This window comes from Eretmochelys imbricata, chromosome 12, assembly GCF_965152235.1.
Source record: "Eretmochelys imbricata isolate rEreImb1 chromosome 12, rEreImb1.hap1, whole genome shotgun sequence".
NCBI classification, from domain to species: Eukaryota; Metazoa; Chordata; order Testudines; family Cheloniidae; genus Eretmochelys; species Eretmochelys imbricata.
Window position 1 is genome coordinate 19,086,470 of NC_135583.1, and position 20,227 is coordinate 19,106,696.

A 20,227-nucleotide genomic window follows, 5' to 3' on the forward strand; every position below is an offset into this window, starting at 1 on the left:
GTCTGTGCTAGAGTCCAGGAAGCCTAGTTTTTAATTGCTATGATATTGTAATTTAGTGGAATTAAAGGGGGCATGCAGCATTTTATTCATCTGAGACCATGCTGATCTACAGCAATGGCTTTCTGACATGGAAGAATAAAGATAAAACTGATCATATGCCTTTAACATCCTTCTGAAAAATTGGTTCAAAGTGGGTTTTTACAATTCTCTGCAAAACATTGGAGTAGAAATACTATGTTTTGAGATTATCAGGGTTCACTCTCCTTCCAAGTAAATAAGAAGAAAAATGATGGCTAGCCTCAAGTGTTTTCATATCTCGAAATAAGACCATGCTGTTCCATCTCCTGCCACATCCTATTGATTTTGAATAATAGCCTTGTAACTTTGACAGCATGAATATATTTCAATAAATAAATTCATTTTTTTGTTTCCAAATGTGCCTTTGAACCCCAAAAGTTCTTATACTTGAAGAGTTTTAATTCAGAGTGGGCTGCTATGTTTTTTTTTTCTATGAAGGATGATTTACTTAAATACTTGAATCAGAATCTGCAGATTAGAATCCCAATTTATAGATTTATATATAGTGTGATGGGGCAAGGCCAGATGGCTATAGAAAAGTAGTGGGAGATATATTAGCTCCAAGCTAAACAAATCCCTAGTACCAGGATAAGTGAAATGGCAGCTGCTCCAGGTCAATTAAGACACCTGGGGCCAATTAAGAACTTTCCAGAAGGCGGGGAGAATGCTAGGTTGATTGGGACACCTGAAGCCAATCAGGGACTGGCTGAAACTAGTTAAAAACCTCCCAGTTAGTCAGGTGGGTGTGCATGTTAGGAGCTGTGGGAGGAAGTTGCGCTGTTGGAGAGGCTGAGTAGTACACACCATATCAGGCACAAGGAAGGAGGCCCTGAGGTAAGTGTGAAGTGGAGCTTGAGGAAGTGAGGGCTGCTGTGGGGGAAGTAGCCCAGGGAATTGTACATGTCATGTTTCTAAAAGGTCAGCTACCATAGCTGATACTATTAGGGTCCCTGGGTTGGAGCCCGGAGTAGAGGGTGGGCCCGGGCTCCCCCCCTCCCCCACCTTTGCCCCCTGATTAATCACTGAGACACAACAGAGACTGTGCAATGAAGGATAACTTCTCCTCATCTCCTGTCATAAATATAAAGGGAAGGGTAAACCCCTTTAAAATCCCTCCTGGCCAGAGGAAAACTCCTCTCACCTGTAAAGGGTTAAGAAGCTAAAGGTAACCTTGCTGGCACCTGACCAAAATGACCAATGAGGAGACAAGATACTTTCAAAAGCTGGGAGGAGGGAGAGAAACAAAGGGTCTCTGTCTGTCTATATGCTGCTTTTGTCGGGGATAGACCAGGAATGGAGTCTTAGAACTTTTAGTAAGTAATCTAGCTAGGTATGTGTTAGATTACGATTTTTTTAAATGTCTGAGAAAAGAATTGTGCTGAATAGAATAACTATTTCTGTCTGTGTATCTTTTTTGTAACTTAAGGTTTTGCCTAGGGGGATTCTCTATGTTTTGAATCTAATTACGCTGTAAGGTATCTACCATCCTGACTTTACAGAGGGGATTTCTTTACTTCTATTTACTCCTATTTCTATTAAAAGTCTTCTTGTAAGAAAACTGAATGCTTTTTCATTGTTCTCAGATCCAAGGGTTTGGGTCTGTGGTCACCTATGCAAATTGGTGAGGCTTTGTACCAAACCTTGTCCAGGAAGTGGGGTGCAAGGTTTTGGGAATTATTTGGGGGTAAGACATTTCCAAACAGCTCTTCCCCAGTAACCAGTATTTGTTAGGTGGTGGTAGCGGCCAATCCAAGGACAAAGGGTGGAATATTTTGTACCTTGGGGAAGTTTTGACCTAAGCTGGTAAAGATAAGCTTAGGAGGTTTTCATGCAGGTCCCCACATCTGTACCCTAGCATTCAGAGTGGGGGAGGAACCTTGACACCTCCTTTGCTGGCTTATGATGAAAATGGCTCAGTAGACTGTGACCCTTGTCTCTAGAGAGAGAAGGGTTATGTGGAGGGTCAGACTAAGCCTTTGAGGCTAGCAAAATCCGCCAGGAAACGCGGGACCCATGGAGGCAAGGACAGAGCGTTGTCACAATAGGCAATACAAATGCATATATCTTCTCTCTTTTGAGTAGAATTGTATTTAAATTCTTGGAATTTCTAATATTCAAGTGATAATAAAGAGATAAAAGGATTTAAATCCAGTTACTATACAACAGTTAATCTCTTTAGTATTGTTGTAATGTATTCATTTCTTTTTACTCTGTCTTTAGAGACTCTAATAATATTCAAAACTTTTTTTAAGTACTGCATATGCATCTCTATATTATTTGCTACATTCAGCCTCCTAATTAGGAGTTTTCCCTAAGCTATAATAAAATTAAGGGTAACCAGTTACTTTCAACACAGCTTTTCATGTAACCTCCCCAAAAGCATGGAAAATGGGTATTAAACTATTAACATAAAACCTAACAAATTATTTTCCAAGGATTTTTGTTCAAATGTAGTAACCTAAGCATTTTTACTGACTAACAGTATATCGTCATGTTACTGTGTGTGTATATATATATTTGGACCTTAGTCATGAATAGCAGTCTAAGAGCAGTGAACCAGATAGTTCACAACTAGGAAATTGAACATGACTAACCATATTTGAAGTAAATAACCAATAAGTAGATAAAAATACAAAACAGAGCATATTTTTAAGCAACTTCTCTTCATGGTATTCTCTTTGTGCTACAGAATAATAGATTTGCAACACTCTGTATGATCCTTTGCATCAGCATTACTTGAAAACGTATTTCATCAAATGTTTCTTAGTAGCTTTTTGTTGGCTACAGGCTGTCAGATGTAGGGTAAAACAAGGGATATCCCTTAATATACAGGCTAGATGAGCAACCTAGAACTGAGTAAATCTAAAAAATAGAGGCCAATATATATGATCATGAATGTCTGGAGCTAGATATTAGTTATTCAGATTTCCTTTAGGTAACAGGCAGTCATTTGAAAGTACACAGAATAAAGTTCATAGAATGACACAAGGTCAGAAACTTAGCAGTGGATATTTACTACTATTTCCCCCAAGGTATGTTAAAATAACGTTAAGGTTATACAAAACGATGAAAGAAAGGTATTCTGATTTAAGCCTTGGCCCTGGTAAATCTAGCTTTGCAGCAATATACAGCCTTTTATTGGAAGGTAACACTACACTAGACATTACATTCCCTTGACTGTACTTCATAAATTGTTTGGAATAATGTTATGCAGGTGGTAAATAAATTAGTTATACCAATCTGCATATTCTCTCTGGCTGGAGAGCTAAATATTTTGTTAATGTTGTGTGTAGCATGCTACGGGTAATGTGGCAGTCTTAAATCAGAGTTCCTTTGCTTGATGGGCTTATATTGCTCTGCTGCATATCAGTACTTCAACTTAATTGCTATGTTTTCTTTTTTTAACATTAGCATAACTTGCATTGACTTGACATTTTATCATTATATTATGGTCTGCTCATTTTCTACCCTCATTCCCCCCCCCCCTTTTTTTGTCTTGAATTGTAGACTCTAAGAGATATCATTTTGCCATTTAGGGACTCTCTTCCTTTGTCAGATTCAAAAGGTTTGTTCTGAGATAGTAAAGCTACCAAGTGTCATTAAAATCATAGGAAATTGCCTTGTCACAAACTTGCTATAAGTTATTACTGTACATATACCAAGCAGCTGTAAAACTGGGATATAGCTGTTCTTAATCTATTGAGACTTTATTGTGAGAGCCAAGAACACTTAGGTGAATACTGGAGAGTTTACATATGTTTAGATGGCCATAATAGACAGAGTTGTTCTTAATACATTTTTTTTTTTTTACTCCTTACTTAAATAATTGGGTGGAGAATTCTAATCATGGTTGAGGCTTTTTCACAATTGTTCATATTTTGTTAGTTATAATACTACTTTCATTATTATTATTTGGGGTTGTTTATTTTTTGTTGCTTTTTGCATATTCAGAATCAAGGGACTCTATTTATCCTTTAATTTTGTGTACTAGTTTTTTTTATCAAGACAAAAAAATGACCTCTAAATATGCACAGACAAAACCTATATTTGTGCCTGTAAACTACTACTGTTTCTGGTCTCTGCTCATCCATGAGAGATACTCAGCATCTGTGAATTTGTGTTTTTTTTGTCCTCAGTCTACTGGACATTTTTCTACTTGTGCGCTTCTCACCTTTCAACATATATTTGTTTGTCTTTACATCATCTGCTTATTTGCAATGTTGCCTGCCTTCCAGTTTTTCTTGCCTTTCTCAATGCCATTTTATTATTAATATCTTTTCTTAGTGTTTCTTTTTTTGCAATGTAATTTCCATTATTGCTTGTCCATACTGTGAGTTTCTAATATATTCTTTTGGCATGGTACCATATTTCCTGACTACGTGCTTCAACAGAAAGGCATTCAGACAACCAAGAAAGGAAAATGTAGCATACAGTAGTAAATAAGTTTTCTATGGTTTCCATCATATATGGGGTAAATAGTCATTCTTGAACTATGATACAATTCAAAACTGAAAAATCATCTATCTTAATCATTAGTATCTAATCACTTACATTAAATGATAAAACAGAATATTGTGGTTGGGAGAAAACTAAACTGGGAGAAAGCCTCTTCGTAAAATTTCTTGCCAAGTAACAAACATCCATTTACAAATTAATGTATCAAAAGATGATGAAAAAGATAAATTGAAACAATATGTTATACTCGAGCTGTGTCACACCGTATCATATATTAGCCTTACGTGACAAGGTACTAATATAATACAGAAAGAAATTATAATATGCTACCATTTTTATGATAATGAGCTGTGTGGTATTCAGTTTAGACAGTACAATGTCAGAAAAATTGCAGAGGTAATAAAATGGTGATGAGTCATACTAGATATAAATGCAAAAATATTCTTGACAATATTTTTCAAGAACAAAATTGTTAAAGGAGGCTCATAGTTTTATAAAAGTTTCATTAAAATGTGGAGGGTAACAATAAACAAAGGATTGAGTCATTTGTTTTGTACAGGAAGTATTAATACAGCAGGGAAGAGGGATTCACATAACAGTTTGAGGTGCGCTATTGATCAAGATAAGAGAGTGGTTGTTTTTTAAAGAACAAAAACAAACTGTTTTTCTGGATTTCAGCCTCTCCCCCAATCTTAGACATTTTGTTGTCTCTCTCTTCCAGTAGATACTTGAGGTCGTTTCAGACTAGTATGGGAAGTTGTAGGTCTCAGTCCCACCCCTTTGATTTTTTTTTACCAAATTTTCTGCCGGTGGTGTTGCAAGCAGAGCAGCAATTCAGTACTGCCATCTTATCCATTGCAAATGTAGCATTTAAATCTGTTTTGGGGGCAGCAGCTAGCAAAATCTTTCCCCAAAAATCATTCTTCTCCCCCCAAAAGGGATCAAAGTTTCCTCCCAAATGGGCTTCTTTGCGCTTGTTCTCTCAGCTTTCTTTTGGTGGAGCAGGCTAAATGAGGCAAGCAGAAAGCCAAGAAGTGCTTATTCATTAAGGAGACACTTGCAGGGAATCTTTGTGACTTGCCTTTTCTTCCCAGGAGGAAGATCTGTGCTCTCTCAGCATTGTGTTATGCCCTCTTCCAATATTCTTTTTTCATCCTCCCTAAAGGTGATGCAGCAGTTGCATCCATGGCAAAGGGCATGATATTCCTACCAGGGGAATTGATCCCAAAATACATTGTACACAGAAAGAATAAAAGTCACCCTTCATGAGGAACTTAGAAGCTTCTTCAGCAGCCTTTAGAGCTCTCATTGCCAAGTGCATTCTTTTCTAGGCCCTAATGTCCAGCTCTGACAACCTAAAAAGCTTTCTCTCTCACACACACAGAAGCACAACAAATTTAAGTCCATGAGAGAGAAAATATCCCTAGTTAATGCCCTGTGGTAGTCATCCATGGATTCCATGAGGCTGCCAGTGAGAGCCATGGCAGTTGAGTGGCCAGGCTCCAGTTCTGGCTCGAAGCCCTGGAAAACAGTGACTTTTCAAAGAAAATCCTCAATCCACACCCCTAAATATAGACTATGGACGGTAGTGCTTGAGATTGGGGGAGCATTCTTAGGGCACTGCAATAAACAGATAATGTTGTCAACGTGAAAGATGCTCCAGAGCCCCAGCTTTCTAAGGAAGAGAGCAGTCAGGTTTTTTCTTCCTGACCACCTGAGGATGGGGTTTATGTTGCCCAATTTAAACTAAGGCAATGACTGTAGCATACATAAATTGACAAGGAATATATAGTACTCCACTCTAAATGCCAAAAAGATGCAGATTATCTCCTAGGCAGGCAGCGGTATTACCTTCATCAGAGTGATCACTAGGATAGAGTAACATAGTGAAAAAACAATCTGACAGTGTGAAATGGTCCCTGAACCAAATAGTATCCCAACTAATATCTGAGGAGGGAAGCTATCCCCCAGTGGATGTATTCATGTCCAACTGAAAGACAAATCTGAAACTTATTTACTAGGGAAGACCAGAGGTCGCTGGGAATGTGTGCTCTGGGTCACAGATTGCCAAAATCTACTGTCCCCTGTACTCTTCGCTGGGAACAATGATCAGAAAATAAAAAAGGAGAAAATGTTATCCATTCTGTAACCCCGAAACTGGCAAAGAAGGCAGTGGTATTCAGCTCTAGTGGAAATATCATTGAAGTCTCCACTCTTAAATCTCATAACCCAGGTCTCACTCCTACCTCCCAATCCAGACTACTTGAGCCTGAAAGCTTGGTTATTGAACAGCAAACTCTAAATATGTGGTGGGCTATTCCTTCAAAGCAGTACAGATTCTTTTAGACTCATTCAGACCTTCTGCCTTTTTGACCCACACAAGGGTTTGGACAACATTGTCTTACTGAGATCAAGATAGAAGGATCATCTCTAAGCAACCAAGCATGCCATCTTCTCGTTTTCCTACAAGATGGTCCAAGTCTAAGCCCTTTCCCTGTCATATTTCACTTCTTTGTAATAAACTGTGCCTCAAATGCAGACTCATCCAAATCTCTATTAGATCGGTCCTCAGTACAGACAGTTCCTGCAGCTGCACTAGCCAATGACTGCAGAATAGTCAGAATTGTCTCTTATGGAGACCCAGCCAAAAATGTCACTCTGAAGCAAATTTAATAAATGTTAGAGATTAGAGCTCTTTGGATGGAAGTTTTACTTTTAATTTGTATATATGGTACCTACATACTGTGGGGATTGAAGTGTTTAAAAACACCTAAAATTATGTTGTCTGTAATAGTTAGATGTCTACCTCTCTGTGTGTACTTCTCTCTTGATGTAACATGATGCATAGCTTTTAGGATATTGTTGTATTTTATGAGTTAGGTTCTAAGCTCCTCAGGGCCTGGTCTGTCTCTTCCTATGTGTTTGGAAAGCACTCAGCACAAGGGGGACCTGATCTAGATTGAAGTCTCAGGGCACTACCACAATACAAATAATAATGTTTCAGAATTGTGTATTGTTGCCTACATTATTCCTTCTATTGACAGCTGTGAAAAGTCTCCTCCGCTGCTACTCCATGTCAGTACTAGGCAGAATTATTTATTCTCATGATGGTTTATATGTTGCCAGAATCTCTCTCCCTTTTTAAAATACTGCTTTTGAACCAGGCAACTAAATATGCCTTGTCCAACTTTTTTAAAAAAAATTTTTTTTTTAAATCCTTCTCAAGTTAATTAAACCTAAATGTGAAACTCATTCTGTAGCCAGGTAATAGAGAGGCTAGCAAGTAGCCAGCCTGTATTTTATTAAAATAAAAGAGGGGTAGGGCCAAAAAAAGGCTTGACTGGAGCACAAGACTGGAAGCCAAGAACAAAACCTCTTTTCTAACCCTTGCTGTGACAACTTTCTTTATGGCTTTGGGCATCAAGTCACATTGGCTTTTTGGCTTATCTTTTTTCCAGCTCTGTAAAATGGAGATACTATTTACCTCACAGAAGTTTTGTAAGTATTAATTAGCTAATGTTCGTGAAGTACATCACAGATTATCAAGCACCTTTTAGCATCCCAGCTGGCTAGCATGGCTCTGCTGTGCCCTTAATTTGGGCTCTCCTAAAAAGTCCACACAGGCCAGATATTCAGAACATTCCTTTCTGGTGTCCAGTTTATTAAGTCCTGCACAAAGTCTTTCAGAACACATCTTAAACTTACAAAGTCTTCATCCCTGTTTCAGCTTGGCCCAGTCCCTCCTCCCTGAGGGTCTGTCCTCTCTTTAAAAGTTCTTTTCTTTCAGCCGAGCACCAAGCTCTCCTCCCTGGGGATCTGTCTTCCCGCTTTCTTAGCTGCACCTTTTGCCTGGAGTTCGGCCTTCTCCACAGGCCTTTCCTTTGCTGACTCTGGGCCCTTCAGGAACCTTCTTACTCCTGAAATATCTGCAGGCATCTGCTAACAACTTGCAGCTGTCTCCCCTTTTATAAAGCCCAGGTGGGCTTCTCTTAAGCCCACTGGACAGCAGGTAATTAATCTATGTGCACTGGACCCTTCCCCATCTTAGAAGAGTCAGTCACTGTGTGAGAGACATGAATAATGCAATAGAAACACCAGTATTGTCATCTATCAGTCTTGCTACAGTTGTCTACCCATTGTCTTTTTCCCTCCACAGCATATCGTATCCAAATGTAACAAATAACCTGATACACTGGCAAATTTATAAGATCTTGTGAGCATGGAGTGAGCTTTGCCCCCACCTCCTATTTCACAAACTTTTCTGGATATTGTTTTAACATTTTTAAACTACAAACATCAAGCTTTTGGATTTTGTAGAAAACTGCTGCTTTCTCCCAAATTTCAGGAGAAAACTTAGTGTAAACAGGGGAGAGGGGGACTTTATAAGGCAAAGGTCTATGCATTTGTTAAATCTGTAGAATGATGATATTGATGAGTTAGTACCCAGGTTTTGTTCTCCTTGTTGTCCTATCACAACCTCATTGTATTGTGTGTCTTTTTGGAGGATAGCAAATGTCTAATTCAGTTTATTTCTATATCTTGTTTGTTATTGTACCATTGGTTTATAGAAGTTATTGTTTTAGAATAGTAATGAAAAATGTATTGATTAGGAAATTAGTGTAACCTTAAATTTGAACAAAAAATTCCTAAATCTTAAGAGAATAATTTTATTCATGAAGTCATTGATATATTGATACAAGGGTGGAGGCTAATTTTATTCATTTATGCAGTATGTCAGTTACATTTTTTATTAAAGGAAATATTTTCAGTTGGGCTGGACATTATCGAGCATTACAATATGTTTATTAATTGGCTTGGAAAATATCAACAATGCTTTCTACTCCTGAACAAGGCTTCTCCACTCTCCCTTTAATCCTTTAATCACTTTAGTATAAATGACTTCTGCTCCAGGGATAAAGTGAAACAAGTTGCCTTTCACAGGGGTGATTAGTAGTATGTAGATTTAAAGTATCCTTCAGTTGTTAGCTTCTTTTTATTATAGTCGTTTTTCAAGAGATATGAAGTTATAAATATTTAAGCTAGCAGAGATTACAGACGAAATATGATATACAGACTTTCTTTATATAGGATAAGCTGTTAATGGCTTTTTCTTTTACAGCAATCAGCAGGCATTTTTATTAGAGAATGTTCCATGCAACAATGCAAGCTGCAGGAATATACATCGTATGTTTAAAGTCTACTGGGAGCTCTCTGATCTAAATCAAATCAAAGATGCTGTGCTGGCAACGTTCTTTGACATTTATGAAGATGTGAGTTCAACACACTTCACTGCGTTTCTGCTTTTAATTGCCATCTGCCCATTCCTATTTGAGCTTTCATTCTAAAGTACTACTACTTAGTATTTGACTTGAAAAATCTAAAAAACTAATGAAAGCTAATGAGTTAAATAAAACAAGTCCTTTAAAGTTGAAGGGTAAGCAATAGAATTTATGAAAGAACTGCCTGATTGATACAGTAAGTGATACAAATACCTTGAATAGATTCATGTTTGTTAACTTTTTGGTGTACATTTTTTACATTTATACTAAAAAGGGAGTTCAGCAGCCCTTTGATATTCTTATCACTAGAGTAAAAAAAAAGGCTGCTTATTCTATGACTATTTAACCAAAATACCCAGATATACAACTCTGTTGACTGAAAAATAATTTATGGCTGCATTAAGAGAATTTGGCAATTAATATTAAATCTTAGACCAAGTAAACTCATTCCAGCATTGTACCCCCGCTACAACCACCAGTATTACTCTATCCGACCCCTAGTGTCTGTTGTTATAATCCTTCCATGTGCATTTCAAGAAGCACTCCAACCCATATCTAGCAGGGACTCCTTTCTTCCCCTAGACCATTACCTTTGACAAGCTCCAAATCCAGTCACCCAAACCATCATACTAAACTACCCCCTACATAAAACATATGCTACAAAACACATGATCCTCATTTCAATGCCAGGCCTTTCCTAAATTCTACTTCCTGTCTGACTTCTAAACCTTCAGTTATCTCCATGCCCTGATTAACTCTGCATCCCAAAACTAACCAGAGGCTGTCTTTTGGTATATTCTCCATCTGGCCTCTAAATAGCTGCCCCTTCCATCTTTCCTGGACCACAGACCTTCTTGGAAGTAAGATAGGATTCCAAGGACGATAGGTGATTGTCAGTTTTTGCTGTCCTCTAAGGTTTTTTAAAATACTTTCATTTTACCTAATATTTTAGATTGAAATAAGTACTTCAAAATATCATTGAGCTTAAAGCTGATAACTACTTAGCACAGCCATATTTTATGTTAAGAATTAATAAAAGTGATATAATTCACATTAAATGTAATGAAGGATTCAATGGCATTGCACAGTACACGGCACTTTGTACATAATGTTGTCCGCTGACTAAAGCAGTGCAAAATTAGATAAGAAAATCCAAAACCTGACACAAATTTAGGTCAAACCTGAAACTTTAGCTCAGTTTGCAAAATTAGTGAGTATTGGCCTGAGCCCAATTTCAGGTAATTAGGAGGCATATTTGATTTTGATTGCAAAGCAGTGAAAATCCAGCTATTTCATATAGAAATTTTGGTATTAAACTCCTAATGTTCAGTGTCACTTGTAATAAAAGATCTGATTTTTTTAAAAGGTGTGTCCCTAATTACTTGGGGAATGTCCTGTTAGGTGCATAACTGGCCATTTGTGCATGAAGTACATGATTTGCATAGTACACATTTTTGTGCTTTGTGAGAACTCATTTTTGAAAATCTAGGTTTCTGATATAAACTTCATAATCTGCCCTAAACAAGGTTATTTATAATTTACCATTATTTGGTGGATAGAGTAGTAAAATGGAGTAAAACCCTTGCCCCCATGTGGCTCCATTAGGTCTCCCCACATCATAGCTCAGTCACAGGAGGAAAAGGTGGGGCTCTATGCCTGATACTCTCCCCAGGGAGTAGGAAGAGTGTAGATCTCTCTCCCACCTCCATGTGCTTGTCAGTAGTGCAATAAGTTTCAGAGCTTTAGTAAGTTATTTCCCCCTTTCCCTGTTCCTAACCCCCCAAGATAAAAATTGTGCATAGTGAACATGGAAGTAACTAAAATTCCTTACCTGGTTTTCTCCTGGGGTGAGACACCTTTCACAGGGTTGAGCCTTAGAGACAGCTGGGTCCTAGAAAACAAAATCTGTTTCAGCCAGAGACATTTGTGTGTAAATTATTGTCTGTAATTGATTTAAAAAAAAATAGTGACACTTCCATTGTTACTGTACCTAAAAATAGAGTACTTCAAAACTGACTTGTATGTCTTAAATTCACGATTTCATAGGACACCATTTTTTAAATTAGATTTTTCTTAAAAAGCTATATTCATAAATAACTCTTGACAAGTTCTGAATAACAAGTTCTGTTTGAAGGGCATCCTCAAGGCAGTTATGTCTGATTCCCAACTGTTATTCTTTGCTGTGTCCAAAACGTAGTCAAAAATGGTTTTTGTATCTCTTTCTTCCTTTCCTTTTTAAGTAACTCATTTGGGGATATTTAGTTACATTAATATATACAATAATGAAACAACAAATTATGCAAGAAAATCATGGAAGGAAACCAAAGCGCATGCTCAGAGGAGTTAACCTTGCTACCTTTCAAAGCCATTCTTTCAAAAGTATCTGGATATCTGCTAATTTGGCTCCACAGCCGTCATTGAGCCAATATACCTTTCAGACAAGATCCGCTGGGGTAAAACTTTGTGATGGTTTTGAGTCATTCTAATCTCCAATTTCACTCCTTAGAGAGCTTCGAGCTGAAGGAGAGATCACCGTCCCTTGTTCAAGTCAAATGTCAGCTGCTGGTAATTCACCCAGCCAGCCTCTCAACTCAAAAGTAAAATTGTCCTCTGTAGAGTTGACATGATGACATAGTGTGTGGTGCTTATAGACAGGGTAGTTTCATGAGTATCTGACGAGCACCTGTGCTTTGAAAGTTGCATAGGTAGTAAACCAGTTAAATTAATTTCCCACACAAAATTGGGTGTTTTATTTTTTCTTTAATTTTTTGATGTGTCCTTGCAAAGATTAGTTTAACAAAAACATTACTAGAATCAGGTATTCAGGTAGATAGGTTTTCAAGCTAAGCTGATTGTGTCAACTGTAACAAATAAATAAAATCCTTGGTTACATGTTTGTTTATATATAGCAGATATTTAAAAACTCATCATTTGCCAGCTGATACTATAATTATTCCAGGTATTTCAGATATTTTTAAATAGTACCTACTTTATATGCAAATAGTTAAAACACCTCAACTTAAGTTGAGAACAGAGTTGGCTCATAAGCAAACAGAATTTGGAAGAAGAAAAGGAGTACTTGTGGCACCTTAGAGACTAACCAATTTATATGAGCATGAGCTTTCGTGAGCTACAGCTCACTTCATCGGATGCATACCGTGGAAACTGCAGCAGACTTTATATACACACAGAGATCATAAAACAATACCTCCTCCCACCCCACTGTCCTGCTGGTAATAGCTTATCTAAAGTGATCATCAAGTTGGGCCATTTCCAGCACAAATCCAGGTTTTCTCACCCTCCACCCCCCCACACACAAACTCACTCTCCTGCTGGTAATAGCCCATCCAAAGTGACAACTCTCTACACAATGTGCATGATAATCAAGGTGGGCCATTTCCAGCACAAATCCAGGTTCTCTCACCCCCCTCCAAAAAACACACACACAAACTCACTCTCCTGCTGGTAATAGCTCATCCAAAGTGACCACTCTCCCTACAATTTGGAAGAACGCCCCTTTGCTGTTCTATAACCACTGGGCTCCAGAGGGAGTCATTTTCAGCTATCCAAGGTGCACATGGCTTTGAGGAATGGAGATGTCAAGGGGGAAGGTTGTTCAGAACTGTAAAAGGGGTTTTATGGTCTCATTTTCCCCTCTCCTCTGACTTGGGATAAGAGGTTGGAGAAGGAAACGGATTCCATTTTGTTACATGTAATTATTTAATCTAGATAATTTAGAATCCTAATATGAAATCACAGTTGTTTGGTGTCCTATAAATCTCACTAAGCACATAAATTGAGAAATATTTTCTCTCTTTAAGAGGATTTGTGTTTACTGTATTTAGATGTTATTTAGTTTGCTAGTTTATTCTAATCTTTTGATTTCTTCCTCACAGGGAATCTTGGATATCATTGTACTAAGCAAAGGCTATTTCAAAAGTGACTTTGCCATCCACACATTAAAGAATAACTTTGAAGCAGATGCTTATTTTGTTAAAGTTATTGGTAAGTGATCACCATAAAATCATATACAAATGGGACTTCATGAAAGCAGTATGAATACTTTAACTATTATACTAAGTGAGATAATGCTAGAAAAGAAAAGCATAGTTGTATTAGTGTATCAAAAGTAAGTCTTAAAAATGGAGGGGGCTATTGCAGATGAAGAATTCTAAATACTATACAGAACTCTGACAAGTTATTTATCATTGTTTCCTGTTTTTCTATTTTAATTAATTCTATTATCTGCATTTAAAAGAACACTGTCAAGTATTTTAAACACAAATTTTGACTAACCCTATCTTAAAATAATATTTGCAGTACACTCCAAGTCAGACAGTCTTCACAGTGGGGCATTCTCCATGTCCATGGCAGATCATATCTTCACTCTGAGCCTGGGCTTAGGCTTGTCCCTTAGGAGGAACTCTCCAGAATTCTCTTGCTACAAGTGGCACACGCAGCAGACTCCATATTTTCCTTTATAGCAGAATTTTCACAGAACTTTTAAGATTCTTAAATAAATTTTTCTGCTTCTTCATTAGCTTAAAAAGTTTTCTCAGAACTGCTAAACTCAAAATTTTTTTACTTTCTAAGGAGAATTTGAAGGCCAGCATTGCTTCTTTCTTCCTTTTCCCCACTCAATAATTGCAGACAGAGACAGCAGGCTGCAGGAACTCAACTCCCAGCTGGCTTGTGGGCAAGGTCCATACCAGGACAATTGAGCAAGCTGAAGTTAAACTTGACTCCCACCAGTACACGAGCAAGGTCCATGCAGAGACAATTGAGCAGGCTGAGGCAAAATTGGGGCCCCCAGCTGGCCTGTGGGTATGGTCCACACTGAGACAGCTGAAGAGATTGTAGAGAAGCTGGCTCCCAACCATCATACAGGTGAAGTCTGTGCTGAGACAGTTGAGCAGGCATTGGGAAGCTTCCCACACTGACACCAGGCCAAAATCAATGACTCGTGAAACCCAAAAACAAGAGAAGCTTTTGGTTTTGGGTGGGTTTCCAGAGAAACTTGGATATGTCATCCTCAGCCCTGAGAGTATTGACTGCAGTTCTTATTGTGGAAGTCTGTTCTCCACTGGGAATCCATTGTGAGTTGATGCACAAAAATCCACCTACGTAAAATCTACTTGAAACTAGATTTCCCTAGCAGCTTGTCTAGAACTGATGATTCACCTGATTCTGATTTGCTGTATATTCCAAACTTCCAAAAACACGTCTGGAGAGCAACTAAGAGTCCACCTAAAGAAGCTGGAATTGCAGGTTAAACACTGATATCTTAGAAATATTTTGTTGGTGAGCTCTTTGGGAAGCAGACACACATAGCAGTTTGCTAAGGCTGTAAACGCAGGAATATGGCACTTCCTCCTTCTAGCTTGTGTCTTGTTTGAAGCTGCTGCTTTTCCAGGGTCCAGCATAGAGATTACACATGAGGAGCGGGGGGCATTGTTGCCTTTCTTAAGCGTTGGAAAACCAAGCTGGGATTCTCTGGAAAACCATCCAACATCAAAAGCTTCTTTTGTTTTGGGGTTTCCCAAATCTGGGCAGGTTTTCCCTTCCATTCCATGTGGGGTGTTTCACACTGTGCCCTCATCTGATATTGAGCTACCTCATTAAAATGGGTATGCTACATGAGAAAGAGACACTCAAAAGCAGAGGCTTCGTCCAATTATCTCAGAAGTGTCTTCATATGCTTTTCCCCCAGCAGCTCCTAAAAGTGGTAAAGATTGTGAAGGAACAGTGATTATAATCCCCTTCTCATTAACCTTCAAATCTCAGTGCTGAGACCTGATTCAGATGCAACTGGAACACACACAATTTTGATCTCCCAGTAGCCCATGGTTCATATTTGTGTGAGGCAATTAACATCTGACTCTCCTAACCATCAGCAATCCAGTTTTCAAGTCACTTAGCTGCACGCAAACAGCAGAACAGAAAAAAATAAATGAAAGGGGTTATTTAGTGAATTAAGTTATTATAATTGCTCTTCCACAACACTTTACATTCAAGGATACTAAAATGTTTTATAAACTTTACTAAACCCCTGTGTGAGGGAGGCAAGTACTATTTCTGTTATTTTTTAAACAGATGGTAAAATGAAGCACAGAGGTTAAGTAACTTGTCACCTAGTCAGAACTCTTGACTAGTAGTCTTATACTGACTACTAGACCATACTACTTTCCTCATTACAAAAATTAGCTAGTTAGACTCCATAAGCAAGATAAGGAAAATTCTGTCTAAACTGTGAATTTTCATTTTTGGCCCCTCTGTCGGACAGTCTTCACAGTGGAGCATTCTCTATCTCCATGACAGATAGAGGCCAGTCAGATGTCATGGTGCTTAGGACCACCACTCAGCAAGAAGCTTCCAGAATGATAGCTTCTAAAAATGAAAAAAAAGTAAAAAGCTCTATTCAATTAGAACCATACATAGCAAAGCCTTCAAATGAAATGCAGTGTTCCCTTTCAACTACTTAACAAGTAAGCAATAGTCATAAAAAAACAAAACAATTCTGGATATATTGTGATCATCTGAGGAGAGGTGAGACTGTCTGACATGAAGGATCCTAGAATGTGAATTCACAAGAAAGAGAATTTTCCCCCTCTCAGTCCCCTCCATGTCAGACAGCCTTCACAGTGTGAAATAGAAAGTAATAAGTCATCTCTAGGGAAGGAGGGAGGAGGATTCCATTTACCTATGTAGAATTCAAAAGGGTTACATGAGCAACCTGTTCCATAACACCCTTCTATCAAACACTGCATCAGCAGGGATGAAGATGTCAACTCTACAGTATTAGAGGAAGTGTAAGTGTAAGACTTTATAAGAGCCTTATAGACCTTCTCATAAGATGTGTGATCTCTCCACCCACAAAATCACTCATGTTCTAACAGAGTGCATAGTAATGAGAGGAGTTGTACCTGAGGCTTTAAGTGCCTCTACTATATACATCTTTATTCATTATTAGGTGGTGTTCACATCCAATTTATGTGTTTCTACTCCCTTACAATGCTTGAGTTCAACCAGAAGAGCAACAGTACTACTTTCTATTTTATGACAGATTGTGGTAACCTTGGGGATGGAGGCCTGGATAGTTTGCAAAACTAGAACGTGTAACTGGGGTTTCATTGAGAGCATGCCAAGCCTCAAAACTCCCTTGGATCAGTAGGTGGAGAGTAGGCAAGATACTTTCAGGGAGAAGAGGAAGAGATATCAATCATGAAACTGAAAGTTGTTTTTTATTAGAACTTGTAGAACACAGATCAAGACCATGACACAAAAATATTTCCACAGAGCTGACAAGAATGGTAGTCCTCAAGGATCTGTTATCTGACAGCAGTGAAAGATACTCATGGGTTTCTTACAGTGTGATGTTCTGCAGTGGTTGACTTCTCTTTCCAGCCTTGAGCCCCCTAGTCAGGCCATCTTGTAAAAACACTAGGATGTCCTTTGCTACAGCTGACTTTGCCCTGATGTGTCCCCCTTGTAACACCAACATCTAAGCCTTAAGTAATACAGAGACATTTGTGAATGTCCTCTGACATCCTAGGAAGGTGCTTATCATTTTCCAGAAGATAGCACTATCAGTAGCCCATGGCTCATATTTGTGTGAGGCAATTATCATCATCATTAACATAGCATTGTTTTAGAGCAGGGGTCTCCAAACTTTGAGACAAGGGCGATATTAGATTTTTGAAGGGGCTTTGCGGGCCGAAGCAATTGTGAAAGAAATTAAATATATGCAAAATTGTTTAAAAAACAACACTACTCTACTCGTGTCAGTGTTGCACTAAATCAGGTATAAAAGTTAATCAATGCAAGTACTGTGAAATCACACACAATGTTTGTCAATACATTAAAAATCATTTCACATTTTTTTTATTTTATTTCTCAAAACTCACATTTGTATCATACAAATACACATATTCAAAAATAAAGACATATTATTTTAGAATTAATGAGAAGTATGGTACTGATGTTTTTCTGACAAAATTGCATTTAGCTGTGGTTCAAAGTTAGTGTTCCCTGTCCTCAAAATTGATTGTAATTGTTCATCAGTCTGCCTGCTTTTTGCTGATGGATATCTATGCCTGCCTGTTTGCTTCTCCTGCTCGGCTGCAGCAACGATTCTCCCCTAAGTTGGCTCCCCTTTTGGGGGGACACTGGCTCCCAGAGGCACTCAACCCTCCACACAGCTTAGCTGTGTTGCCGCCCTGCATGAGCTGCTGCCGGTGGTCACTCACCCTGCCTGCACGGTGCGCCTGCTCAGCTGTTCACCGCTTCTCCCCTGTTGGTTGGAGGGCCGGACAAATGGAAGCCCCAGGCTGGATCCGGCCCCTGGGCCGTAGTTTGGAGACCCCTGTTTTAGAGTAATACATCAATACCATTTGCTGCTTCGGAGCACACATACTATGTGAACAGTACCAATGTACATTTCTTCAGTAAAGTAGAGTGTACACTCAGGATCTTCATACATGAAGATGAGGAAGTTGATCTCGGTCTCTTAAGAACAGAATTAATGGTTCTTGCAGAAGGTTACTTACAGGGTAACATTAAAAAAAAATTGAGATCTGAAATCACTACCAGAGTATATGTGGACTGAAAGTTTACAAATGTAGTAAACATATTTTAAAACAAATTATTTGAAAATATTCTTCTCTTATATGCAAAAACATAAATTAGAGTTCTTTGTTTCCCCTAGTACAGTTAATTTCCTTAACATCTAAAACAGTGTGAAGAGTAGCATAAATCCCTGTACTTGGATCTTGGATGTTGAATAGTTTAACAGGTAATGACGTATTTCAGAGACTGTAGAGTAATCCAAATATAATTTGATCAAGATGGCGTACGTTCTTGGTGTTGGTCCTAAGAAATCGTTTTCTTTTGTGTCCATTTTTAAAACAAATTTGGAATGTTAGTCTGTAGTATAATAGAGAAAGGCCTTTCAATTTTTTTATTTTTTTTTTTGGTGAGGGAAGCATTTGGCAATAGTGTAATTATGTGAGGTGGTAGGTGAGGACAGTGCCATCAGTATGCAGATGACATAACTTTTTATTACTGTCATTCAGCTTGAATATGTCTTTTCTAGTGCCTGGCAATGGCTAGGGCTGGGAAGAGAGTTAGCTGGTTAATCACAGTTTAGAGAAGGATATGGTTATGTTTGTCGGCTAAGGGAAAAAACAAGAAGAAATGGTAGCGATGCTTGATTTGATGGAGAGTACTGGAGGCTCTTGTATCCACACCACTGAGTGACATAGCTACGCCAAGCTAACCCTCAGGTCAACGGAAGAAGCTACTGTCACTCAGGGAATTGGTTTTTCTACAGCAACAGAAAAACCTCTTCCGTTGCTGTAGGCTACATGGATGGTATGCGATTATACCACTATAACTATGTCACTACACTCCCTATAATGTGGATATGGCCTTAATTGTGTTTCCACCTGTATCTTTGGGCTTCCCATCCATTGTCATATGGGCTCCTCTCGGCTCTCTTTCTCTCCAAAAGAACTGAAAGTACAACCCCTATAACTTCTGCTTTTAGTTGATGACACCCAGTTAGAGGTGTACTTGGAGCTTATCTTTGATCTGTTTTCATACTATAGCACTAACTTAATTTACATCAGTGCACCTAGTTAAACTAATTTGTTGTGCAGTGTTTAACTTTGTGAGAGAGTAATTCATTCAATGTAGTATATAATTGTTTTTACACAACCATTTTACTTCCCCCAGATTCCAGCTATGCAAAAATGTAAATTAAATAGTGCTTTTAAGGATGTACTGGGAAGTAGAAATTGTAAATTAATGATATACACCCTGTAAAAAGCATATTTTTCATTTCCCTTGTTTTTCTTTTAAAGTGGTATTTCTTACATCTTAAATTGAAGACCTACTGATTACTTTAAAAAGAGCAATTTTGTAGAATCAGAATTTCTCTGAAAGATCACAGATTTGTCACCAGGTTATTAGAGTATCGTTATTTAATCAGTGTTTTACATGGTTGAACCAGTTTTAAGTCTTGGCACAAGGATGAAGTATGCTCAGGAACAGATGTTGGTATTAAGGAGCAAAGAAAATAAAAAGTGAATGAGAAATTAATTTGCAATCTGCTGATGAAAGCCTTGACTTCTTTTTCATAGTCAGCAAGCTATTTCCTCAATCATGTGTCTCCCCAAGCTGTTACTGAGAGAGATGTAATATTGACTTTACATCACTGTTTAAAGGGGCAACTTAAAAATCACACTTCTGTTCAAGTAACACCAAATGCTACTATAAATTAAAGAAATTAGGATGGAAAATACCTTTTTTATTAAGTTTATTTATTGTGCACACCTTGATAACACTTTCTATTGTCAGTTTAACTGTTTTGCCTGAGTGTTCAGTCAGTTCCTCGTTTGTGTAGGTCTTTCACTCAG

At 38.1% G+C, this 20,227-nt stretch overlaps 1 protein-coding gene across 9 annotated transcripts in view; it reads left to right on the top strand.

Moving 5' to 3' along the window:
• Positions 1 to 20,227, top strand: part of ITFG1 (integrin alpha FG-GAP repeat containing 1) — a 218,268-nt gene that overhangs the window by 131,739 nt on the left and 66,302 nt on the right. For all 9 annotated transcript variants that reach the window (XR_013347660.1, XR_013347662.1, XR_013347658.1 and 6 more), the window contains exons 11-12: positions 9,653 to 9,803; positions 13,709 to 13,817. Coding sequence is in view for 2 of the 9 variants with exons in the window: in XM_077831061.1 (XP_077687187.1) it covers positions 9,653 to 9,803; positions 13,709 to 13,817 (260 nt within the window). In the remaining 7 variants the exon portion in view is untranslated. The remainder of the gene's footprint in view (positions 1 to 9,652; positions 9,804 to 13,708; positions 13,818 to 20,227) is intronic.